General features: G+C 38.8%; 1 protein-coding gene across 1 annotated transcript in view; it reads left to right on the forward strand.

Moving 5' to 3' along the window:
- Positions 1-12,398, forward strand: part of adgrl3.1 (adhesion G protein-coupled receptor L3.1) — a 167,142-nt gene that overhangs the window by 121,311 nt on the left and 33,433 nt on the right. The window contains exon 11 of the mRNA XM_055158568.1: positions 4,944-5,127. Within this exon, the coding sequence (XP_055014543.1) occupies positions 4,944-5,127 (184 nt within the window). The remainder of the gene's footprint in view (positions 1-4,943; positions 5,128-12,398) is intronic.

Consider the following 12,398-nt stretch of genomic DNA (forward strand, 5'->3'; position numbering starts at 1 on the left):
CTGACTACTATCCACTGATGTAAACCATATTCATATTTCATAACAACATTACATTCCAAAGCAAATCCCGGCGGTTGTCGCACAGCTGACTGGGATCCTACATGGGAGGGGTAGAGGGCTGGGAATGATCGATTATATAATTAGCCTTTAGTAATGTGAAACAAAATTATAGCAACAGTGCCTGAGTCTGCCGGATAGAAATGTGCGTGATTAGGGCTGTGGCGTGGCGCTGGCCTCTCCTCGTTAATTATCCAGTGCACTAATTGCCAAGTGAGGAGAGTGGGCTGGAGGTTTGGGTTCCTAATAGAGACAAAAAATAATTGAATTCTCTTTTTATTTTCTCCCCTCTTCTTCTGCTTTTCCTGCTCCTCCTCCCCGCTCTGCCCTCCGTCGAGCGTCGTTCGGGGAATTGGGGACTCGTTTCATGTATACTAAATTGGCAATTTATTCATGATGAAGTTGCTGGTGTGAAGAGGCTTTGATGCTGTAGGGGGAATGTTGGTGGAAGAAAGAGTGAGTAAGGTAGACACAGTGAGAGATGAGAGGGAGGGAGGGGGAGAGGCTACCAAATTATACAGGAAAACATGTAAACGAGAGCTAATGAGCAGAATCAACTACTCGAAATCTGTTCTCAAGTAAATATTATTTCATGAAAATATTACACAGGAAGTAATCAGAATCATGTTTGTCCGGTGGTGGTGGTGGTGGGTGACACTGACAAAAATGAATTTTAAAAATGCATCAGGAATGTGCCAAATATGCCAATAAATGTTTTGGTTGAGGTTCAAATATCACACAAATCTACAAAGGGACCATAAAATGAACCACAAAAGTGCAAAATTACCACATTATACAATTTGGAAGACACTAGATGGTTCTGGTCTTTCTAATCAGCATTTTTACTGGCATTTATTTTTCACATAATTAGAGACAATAAAATGACTATTCTAATTTAGCATATTTCCAGAACAACATTTGGGATATTATCTTTTTTTTTAATATAGCTCCCACATTTTTTAGATTACTGTAGATCAATAGTATATTCTAGTATTTTATAATAAACAACATTTTTGTATCTCTAAATGCACTTATGTTAGGCAACCTGTTTGTATAGAAATTGTGGCACTAGGAAGAGTATATAAAGTTTAATATGTTAAACAATTACAGATTACTTGGACTATGCAGAATTATTACAGTATTAACATGAATGAAAACACGTGGAAGTTGCTTCAAGGAGACAGCAATGTATTTTAATGTATTGTTTATTTATGCATGACAAATCATAACATGACCACACATCCACTGATGACACATGAACATACAGACAGCATTTTCATAACACACACTTCAGCCTCCCATCCTTCATCGTGTTCTTCCATATTTGATACCTTCCAACCATGTGCACACTGTGGACCCATGGAGTGTGCATTCCCCTTGTGTAGTTGGAAGTAGCAGTCTGTCTCTGCACTGCTGTTTACGCTGGATTACCCCGACGCTTCAAAGCATTTCACTTCTGCCCCATTTACTGGTATATGTGCGCTCAGCATCCCCACATCCTCTACAATACACACTTTCACACAAACCTTATCTGTCTCTCCAGAGTTTTTCTTCTCTTTGAAAACACCACCAAAAAAACTGTCTCCATTTTTGCCCCCTGAGTTCTCATACTCCTTGCTGATAGAAATGTCACTCCTGGCTCCCGGGCACACCCCAAAACATGTATATTCTGACTTTTCTGATTTAAAGATGTCTAGACCTCAAGGAAATGCACACTCCTTCTCCCCTGTACCTATCTCCAAAGATCCAATCACAGCTGAATTAAATTTCAATGAAAAATTATAAGAAATTGAAAACGCAAGATAATCTTAAGTTCAATAAAAACTTTAATGAGACTGGAAAAAGAAGCGGGTTATCTGGATGACATCAAAGTTAGTGTCCTGGGAGCAGAAGTATATGAGTGCCACTGCTGTCATATCTGCTTTTGCCTGCAGAGACTAGTGCTATCTCACTCCCTATGCCTTTCCTTGACTCTCACTCGCCCAGCCTGCTACAGTATAACAAGTGGAGCAGAATGATGCACAGCAATGCCTCTCCTGGCCCCTCGTGCGCACTCACACGCCCACACACACATATACAAGCACCCATAGGACCACGCTGAAGGAACACCATACACAACACATGCATCATTGACATAAATGGAGAGGAGTGGGAAGACATACCTGCCACTATAGCAGTATATATGACATCTATGTGAGCTGGGAATAGGTTTATGTTTTATTAGTACTTTCCCTACAGAGGGCACGTCCACTGTATGGCTCTAGGGCTAGGCATGACCCCTTGTCAGATTTTGGCTTAGAGCTAAAAAATATATTACCAGCTGCCCATCATTGTCACTGTTTTTTTATGATGACAAGATCATATGAAACATGGAAGAATAACATGTAAAAGAGAATGTAATTAAGTGTTTAGCTACTTGTTAATTAAACATTTGATTTGAGTGACAGTTTTTCTTTAGGGACGTACTGATACAATACCAATATTGGATAAGTTTTGGTGGATCTGATATTGGCTTCCAAAATATCATTTTAGCCAATATCCCATTTTGTTCTATAAATTGGTGTAATAAGACAATTTACGGACCAAAATGTCTTTTATTGTAACAAAGCTGATCAGAAGATGCAAAACACATTTGAATCTTTTTTTTGTACCTTATGCTGTTTGTGTTTTAAATTAATTAATTATATTTTCAGTTTGCCCTAACTTAGGTTGCTATCAGACATCAGCAAATACTTAAAGCCAAAGTATCTACATCAGTATCGCAACAGGAAAATACAAAGTCTGGGCAATAGGCTATTGTATTTTTACCATTGTGAGACAGGACAAGGTCATTATTAGCCATGTAATCTCTATGATGGTTTCTTTTCCTGCTGTTCAGAGGATGAGCAACAGAAACGACAAATACTGTAACACAAAGATGGTCTGGAGGGATCGTAACCATCCACCAGAGACACCAAACAATAATGCTGTGGTACAGAACAGTCAGTGGGGAGTGCATTTTCAGACATTCTGCCTTGAAAGCGTGGATAATGAACCACATCACCAACCTCACTATTATTGATTTAAACATAATTTTAACCAACCATCAAATAGTCTGATTTGACCCAAAACACTGCAAAAGCACCAAAGCGTTTAAATTAAAATAACTCAAAACAAAAGCCGCAAATCCGTATGTTTAGGAAACCAGAACGGGCCAATTTCTTTGACATTTTCCCCTGACACACAACTGAATAGATTTACAAAATTGTGCCCAATTTTACTGTCTCCGCTCTGAATTTATTTTCTTTTGTGTGCTAATCAGACCACTTGTGCTCCTTCCTTTGTCATGTACGCACTAGTGTTAACTGTGTTGTGCTAATAATTATTATATAATTGATAGGGAAAGCCAAAATCTTTTTAATACTTGATAAAACACGGGAGACACATTTCCTGACATGCGTGTGCTCCCCTCCTGCTTTTCCTCGTTTGTTTGCTGAAGCAGTGGATTAATTAGTTTTTGTTTACATGTAGCCTTCCCAAACTCATTGGATATGCATTCTGGCTAATTAGCTCCTAGCACTAAAAGAGGACATCATATCAGCATATTAGCTTGTTGGATAAGCACTCATTTCATGTGTGCTGCCATTTATCCATGTGTGGGTTTACACTGCCCCAAAATAAACAGGTAGGGATTAATTTGTTCATTTCCGAGGCCAGACCTAGTGTTTTGTACTACATACCCTTGACATATGAGTCATTGCTAACCATGTAAATGCACCATGCTTTTCCCTGAAGTAAAAGGGGATATGCAAAGTCAAGCTATGTATGTATGAGTGTGTGTGTGTGTGTGTGTGTGTGTGCCAATACCATAGACTGTATAAAAAAGTGGACTAAGCGAGTGTGACATACATATCACCAAGTCTGCAACCTTGCCATTCCCATATGGAAACATCTTGTCTTTCTAATATCATGGCATTCGTGTTTCTTTTCCCAGATTTTTTTTTTTTTTTTTTTTCACATTTACTCCTGAGAGAGTCCACGATAAGTGAAGAATGGGTTTGCCGAGGTAAAAGGGTGGTGTTAAGAAAGAGGAAATAAAGAGATGGACAGGACTGGGAGATGAGTGTGTTTGATAACACCTGGATTTCCACCTCTCTTGGTCCCAGTGGGCTCCTGTCACCGCAGACTCACCGGACTGTTTTATCAGCCTCCCAGTGCTAACTCTCAAACCAACTCTTGCCGGATCCTTTATCTGTTTCTCTTCTTAAAGTGTGTGTCTAAAATCTACGGTTGAATTCGTAAGAGCATAAAGGAATGCGAACGGTAGACAAAACAACTGTTCTGGGGATATTTCAGCAGCCAACTCCTCTCTATTCGGCACAGTAGTATTCCTGGATTCAGAGATGTTCTGCATGGCTGAGTGTGACCCAGAAGACATTATCAGATAAAACTCTAATTTCTTCCCAGACCCTCGAGCACAAGTTTTGCCTACTCACAGATAAGGCACAAAAAGAGAGGAGAACCAGGTTTTGGGGGTGTAGACACATCGTGATTGCAATCAACTAATTAGCCAAACTTGATTTTTGAACATCTGTGGGAGAATTTCTATTGCACCATCCAGTAGACAACAAATTAAAGTGTGTTAGTGAACATGAAAAGTGCTCTATATCTTAACCCACTGGATTTGCATGGGAATGCTGCATTTGCATCACTAACCTTTGTGTTATCATTGTTTATCAACATGACATATGGAGAGGAACATTTGTGCTGTTTCATCAAATTGACCACTGTCTGCGGTCGTTTATCAGTAATGATGTAATGATGTTAGCATTAGACCCATGCTAGCAGCTAACAGTGACTCAGGCTGACAAAGGTGAATGTGACCAGAGTGTGTGCGTTTGCTCTAGGCCATGGTGGAGACAGTGAATAATCTGCTGCATCCCCGAGCCCAGGCGGCGTGGAGAGAGCTCCCCACCAGTGAGCAGCTGCACTCAGCCACGTTGCTCCTCGACACTGTGGAGACGGGCGCTTTCATGTTAGCTGACAATCTACTCAAGACAGACACTGTGCAGGAGACCACTGACAACATCCGTGAGTACTTTTTCACTATCTGTGTGTGGATGATTCTTTGTCTTTTCTGTAAACTCAGCTAGACCCCCAAACTGTCAGGAAACCTGTTGAGATGCCCTCAAGCATGGCACTTAACATCCATCTGCTGTGGAGGAGCTGCACAGCTCAAAGTGTGAAAGGCTGAGGCTCAAACTATACTGGAGCACATTATGTTTTGGAGACAGTACCAGAATACAAAGTTCACCACAGGTGTAGAAAGAGCTTTCTTAGATTTCACAGGGCTTTTGGTCTGTACAGACTTAAACATAACTTAAACCATGTGAATGCTGCTAAAGATCTAAGATTATGACTCAACTGCACTCAGTAAGAACGCTTCTGACAAGAGGCCCAATCCTTCACCCCCCACCTCAGATCCACCTTTCATATTCTGAGAAGAAAGTACAGCTTCATGGTGCCAAATGCAATATACATTTTTATATAGTTATATAAACCAAATAATAATATGCAACACTATTCATTGCTTTGGGGATTGAGAATGGACCATGCGTAATAACAGTTATGCATTCAGTTCAGTGCATCTCGGGATTATATTGAAAAATAATATGTCATAAGAAAAAGACATTAGTGAGATGTCAAAAATATCCAAAGAATATCCAGACCAGTAATGATTATGTGTTACCACAGAGGTACCCAGCCTGCCAAAAGCCCTGAGAAGGTAATTAAGAAAATCAATATTGTATGAAAAATAATTTGTGTGGAGTGAAATTGAAATACATTAGATGCAAGTGTAATAACACCCAGGTTCCCTAACACAATGATTCACCTGTCACTAGCAATATGACCTGCTATGTACATTACCTTCTGTTACAATCTGGTGTGTGGTGATCTAATGCGTTCAAACTATTGTTATTTTCATTTTTTTTCCTGTTTATCTTTGCACTTACGTAACCCTGCTGTGTACAATGCATGCTCAGTCCTCACTTGATCCATTATGTAGACTAGGTGCTGTCAAAGGGAGGTCATGCTATTGGTCGGTAGGTCGAGTTCTTGCGTGAGCTTTTGAAGGGCTCATTCCCCGGAGATTCACGCTCGTCAGCATCAACATCGCTGGAGAGATGGCCTTGAGCCCTCCTGCACACAATGAATTGTTATAGCCAAGATACAAGATCATTCTTATTTATTTATTTATTTCTTCCATATTTTTCCTCCCGCTAACATGTAGGCGGACCCGACAAAGCAGAACAAAGCCAGTTATTATGGCGTTGTGCACATCTCTTTTCCTCTGCTTCCTTCAGCATCCTTATCTTCTTTTGAGTTTATTTAATCTTTTTCATCATGGAATAAGTCAGTAATAGCATGTACTAGATGTGTTTTATGTGCGCTATAAGTTACCAGCTTTTCGCCTCACCCCTCGGCTTCTGTTTATTCTTTTGATTTGATTTTCTAAATATCAGGCACGCCGTCGCCACATCACCAGTATTCAGGGATCTTATTTATAACAGATGAGAAGTTATGGCAGAGGGAGGAGCTGGGGAAAAAGAAGGAACTAGAGTTGATGTTTAAAGTCATAGTAGAAGATTGAGGGTTACCATGGCGGTGGGTTGTCAAATGATGTTACTAGGGTATTTTGCCTCTATCTATCAGCTTTTTTGACTAAGAAAGATGCTAATTAAGTATTCACATAAATAAAATATGTGCTATTGATTTTATTAGTGAGCTGAGACATCAGCAGAGGCGGAGAAGGGAAGCAGTGGGACAATGCGCTACTGAAATGGGGACAATTTGGGGTGATTAAAGATAGCATGGAAAAGTTTTAGTATTTCATCTGTTCAGATGGTGATATTGCCAATACTGTTTAATGTAGGCCTTTTACTAAGTCATTTTGAACTCCAATATAGTGTTTGACGTAAATATAGATGATAAATGATAATATTGAAACTAAACCATAAAGCAGAATCATCCCTCAAAAAATATTCTAAATGTACAATCTTGTTAAAAATCATGATCCCATAGATCAGGGGTCTCCATACTGTAGCTCTGGAGCTACAAGTAGCGCTCCACCCCCTTCCATGTTGCTCGCCAAGGCATTTCGGAATTCTATGTATTGTGGATAATAAGTAAAATTTGATAAATTGCCATTAGAAATGTATCATTTTGATGCACTGATAAATGGATAATGGTTTATGTTTCATAAGCATCTAACTGTTCCCCATCTAAGGCTTAATGTGGCTCTTATATTTGCTTAGTTTCTTTGCGACTTCTGAAATTGGTAGCTCTCTGTCATTTTTGTTTCATAAAGGTAGCTCATTGGAGAAAAAAGGTTGGACAGCTCTACCTTACATCTACCTTACATGTGTTCAATTACAGATGATTTTATTGCTTAAAAATACAGGCGTTCTGACTGAGCAGGGTTGTCTCTCCACAGGTCTGACCAGTAACTTGATCTGGTTTGGTGTCCATGACAATAGAAATGCTTAATACTATATGGTGGAACATTTTAGAGAAAGCAATAACATCTAAATAGAGAAAAGCAGGTGGAGGGTCCCTCCACCAGAAAAGTTCAATAATGCACCTTTAAGTAGTTGGTTTGTGTCAGTATAATAAGTCATAGATCATAATTCAACCCTGTACAGCTCAGATTTAATTGTAGTGCAAAAAATAACCATGAGTTCCACTAGAACTAAGAAAAAGTACCCACGATAAATATTAACCCCCCAAAATTATTGTTTTTTTTTCTATCCTGTGTCGATATAGTATTTATTATGACAGGCCTAGTTCTATGTATGTGATTTTTTTTTTCAGAATCAATACCATCTTTAATGAGGCACTCAATTCTACTTTTAGTATCTGAATCAATTTTTGACAACCCTAAAATGGAGAAAAAATACTGAATATCTATTTTAATATTGGGTGGGTCAGAGTGGAGTAGTAAAGTGTGTGATGTTTCAGATGTGGAGGAGGTGATGGAAGATCGTTCATATTCATAGTCTGTGCTGTGGAAAATTGCATCTCAACAGGTTAGCCACGGAGGTTATGCAAATCACATCACAACCTTTGGAACTTTGTTAGTGAATGCCAAAGGTATATGAGTGTCACTGGTGAGTAATGACATTTTCTCCTGTAAGAGCTCAAACAGTGTAAAAAAAAACCTGAAAAACTCCACAACTCAGCTTAATATTTAGTTTGTCAACAGAAATAGAATTTAACAGCTAAAGGTCCTATATTACACGTAATGGATTTTTGTGAGTAGGCCATGTTAGAATGTTGTTACCTCCTCATAAACATACCTGGAGTTGTGTTTTGTTTCATTCACAAATATTATATTATTAGTCTGTCTACATCTCCAAAGCTCAGATGCTCTATTCCAGTTTGTGATCTCATGAAACTGTAGTCTTCAAGTTACCAGATACTTTTTACTTTTGGTTCAGAAGAGAGTGGCTTAAATTATTCTAATGAAGGTGTATGGAGTTTAAAAATACAGTGGACCATTATCGTGTAACATCATAAGGTGGAAGAATATTTTTTGTTTGAGAGAAGAATACAGCTTACATATGCAAGATATAAGCACAAAACACAACTCCGGGTATGTTTTTGATGAGGAAACATTATAATCTAAACCAGAAAACAGCATAATATGGGGCCCTTAATATTTAGTTTGTATCTGACATTTAAAACAAGAAAATCAAGTCAACAGCAGAAGAAAACCAGTTAACAGTTAAACAACAGGGTCAGTCTATGGACAAAAATGAGGCAATAAAAAGCAAAGAACCACATTTTGCTCTTTTGCTGTTTGCTGTTATGCTCCCCATAGTTCTGCCACTCAGCCGTAATGTTGAGGAGAGTTTTTCCGAATAAAATTATATCAGTGCATAAACTCTATAGCAGTACCCGCTAACAACACTTCCTAATCTGCAGTTGCCATGCCCACTGTCGCTCAGCGTGAATTGGCCTTTAGTACTTTTGCTGCGAATTTGGTGATAGGGCAGAGCAAATGCAATTTCGCTAGTGAGCTCATTCTATTGTGATAGTCTGGAGAAAGGTTGTTCCAGAAATCTTAATTAATGTTGAGCAATTATTGGAGGAGAGTTAGCAAAAGTCTGATGTGAAGCTCTGAGAAAAACCCACAGACAGACAGGAAATGCTGCTACATTTTACAAGTCACTCTTAATTTCAAAACAGATGCCTCCCTTCACAATATCACCGTACATAAGTCCTGTCTAGTTCAACTTCCAATTTACGTCCACCCCTAGCACCACATACATGCTGTTACATAAACGAAGAAGTGGGCTCTCTGAAGGAAGTTAAAAAAAAATGTAAAAAACCCGTCTTTTTAGTGTGGAAATGTTCATCTCCTCGTCTTTGTGCGGTTAATCTTTGCTCACAGCTAATCCAGTGGGCAGATCCAGCATGATTATCTCTCCCCTTTATTCATATTCCTTTCCATACTCCCTCTCATTTCACTTCTTCTATCAGAATTTTGTATTTTTTTTCATTCTCGGCCTGTACTTTAAAAGCCTGATTTCTTTGTCTCACCCAGGCGCCTTGCACTGAAAAATACATTATTAAACTGACACACTTTCAGAATAGTTCCCTGTGTTACATTGCATTTGGCTTGAACAAATGTGCTATTATTAGAAACAAAAAAGAAAAAGATAAAAAAGTGATTTGATAAGGGATAACGCAGCGGTGCCAGCGTGCGTTTGTGATAAAGATAATGAACGACTATGTTTCTTAGGAGGAGGATTGTCATGACAAGGATGCTTTAATTAGATTAGGCTCAGCATGTTTGGAGACCCCCGTCGCTCCCGTGGGTGGGGATGCTGTGCGTACATGTCATGGGTGCATATTGTGGGCGGGGCGGCTAAGTGTTCGGTTTGGATCAATGTGCCGTTCCTTGTTTGCATATCCGTTAGCAGTTATTCATTCCCTGCTATTTTGGTTTGCTTCACAAATATGGTGATGTAACTCCAGACATCAAGAGATACTCAAACGTAAGGGCTGGGGCAGTGTTGATACTTTGCAGCGACATCACGCTGGGGGTGTTCTACATGTATGCTTATGGCAGAATGTCCCTCAGTTTTTTGATAAAATTAATAAATGGATTTAAACAACACATTTTCAGGAGTCTATAGTCATACTGATTTGTCGTCCTGTTTAGTTCTTTGTTTTCAACTAACTGGGGAAAAAAAAAAAAACATTTAGTTAGCTTTTGCAATCCGTGTATCATTTCATTCATTAGTTTTTCAATATAAAATAAAAAATAAGAAAACGAAAAAACAACTGCATTCTTCATTATTTATCTCCAAAACCAAAATGAAAAAACAGATAACGATCCGTTATCTTTAGTTATCTAAACCAGATATAAACCAGCACTAAACCAGGTCTAAACCAGGACTGAACCAGGACTGAACCAGTACTGAGTGTCGGGACGGGCCCGGACGTACACCCACGTAGACTGTCGGGTGATCAGGGCTGAGACCGGGACTGAGAAGGAATTGTTTATCTACATATAATCTCACCTGTTGTAGTTCAGTTCTTTATGGTCAAATTGTGTTTAAACAAAGCTCAGATTAGAGTCTAACTTGAGTAACAGAGCTTCAGACAGAGCAGTGCCCCAGTTAGCTTCATTCCCCAAGTGTCAATATAAGTAATTTTCTAAGAACATGTGAAAGTACACTGTGGAGAGAGCGGCTGCCAGAGTTAGATGATCAGTGGGAGATTGTGTAGTTGTGCGTTTTGTATTCCTTGTATTAGATAAGATAACAATTACATGCCCTCAAGTGTATTTATTGGGTTATGTACAATATGTGTTTTAGTTCAGCTAATTACCAACCTCATCTTACCATTATGGTTTAAAGATTTTTTTTACTCAACTTCCTGATTGTTAGTGGCAAATATGGTGATGTAAGTTTTTCTCTAGAGATTTTTTTCAAGGAACATGTGTCATTTTTTCTACATCCTTTTCATACCAACTTGTCAGAAGTGAAAGTACTTTACAAGAGAGCGGTTGCCAGTTACATGATCAGTGGGAGATTGGGTAGTTATGTCTCGTATTCTTTATATTGAATAAGACTAACAATTACATTCACCCCATTGTTTACTTAAGTGTACCTCTGCAGTTAAAAATATATTCAAATGTACAATATGCAGTATAGTTCAGCTAGCTACCAACCCATTCTTACCATTATGGACAGACTTTAGTGTGTTTTTTTACTTGCCTTTAAGTGAGCCTTGTCATCTGTTTTTTTAAGTGACTCTCAAATTGTGGATTTTAAAAGCACATTATATCTGAGAAAATTTAAAGATCATTTGAACTTAGCTACCCTATTGTGAAATTGTTTGTGTCAGAAGAAGGCCGATAGTTTGAGAAAGAGGCTACATCGATCATCTTTGTCAAAAAGTAACTACCGACGATATCTCTTCAACTTTTAAAGATTATTGATTCAAGACACACCTTAACAATTGGTCAACAAGTCAAGTATTGCCAGAGGCTGAAGAATCAATAGTGTCTAGACAAACTCAAAGCATTTTTAAGCAACAGTAGCATCACAGAAAAAATACTTTAAACTATTTAAAAGAAAAATAAGAAATTTTATCAAACTCTTCAGTGCTGGCACTTATTGGTCTTCTGCAGTTTGTACAGGTTTTGTCCATAGACTGTATATTGTAGAAATGGACACAACTAACTCGCTAGCTGCCGTGTTCCAAATAGGAATGGGGGCGCTTCCGACTCCATCAACTCTGTTTCCAATTGACTTTACAATGAAAAATCTGTGGAACTGCTGCTTTGAGCCTCGCCATTTTGGTCTTAAAATGTTCGTATTAGCCCACTCTTCATGATCCCAGTGTTTTTATTTCAGTATTTTTTCCATAAATCAGTTACTATTTCTAATATGGAACTTGGCTCCAAAGTCACCCCTGTAACTGCTAGCCTTGAGCCGACCTCTGTGGGTGACATCACACTCCCTTAGTCCACTTTTTTATACAGTCAATGATTTTGTCACAGATTCAGATCCAGGTTTGAACTAGTATTACCATGGTTTTGGCTGATATGCCTCTGTTCAATTTCATTTCTCTTTAGCAACTAGGTAAGGAATCTGAATACACTTGACGGTTTGCAAAACCCCCAGAAGTTGTAGACCGTGCACTGGCCAATCAGCGAAGAGCTGTGAAGCTGGCAATTACTTGGACACCACTGAACGTACTCGCACAAATGTCATGACCAAATAGCAGTGGTTGGTTAAATAAAAAAGTACCTGCCTACCGTTGAGCGAACAAATCCTAATGCTGCA

This window comes from Boleophthalmus pectinirostris, unplaced genomic scaffold, assembly GCF_026225935.1.
Source record: "Boleophthalmus pectinirostris isolate CB_2022bp ecotype Guang Dong unplaced genomic scaffold, ASM2622593v1 HiC_scaffold_22, whole genome shotgun sequence".
Taxonomy (NCBI): Eukaryota; Metazoa; Chordata; class Actinopteri; order Gobiiformes; family Gobiidae; genus Boleophthalmus; species Boleophthalmus pectinirostris.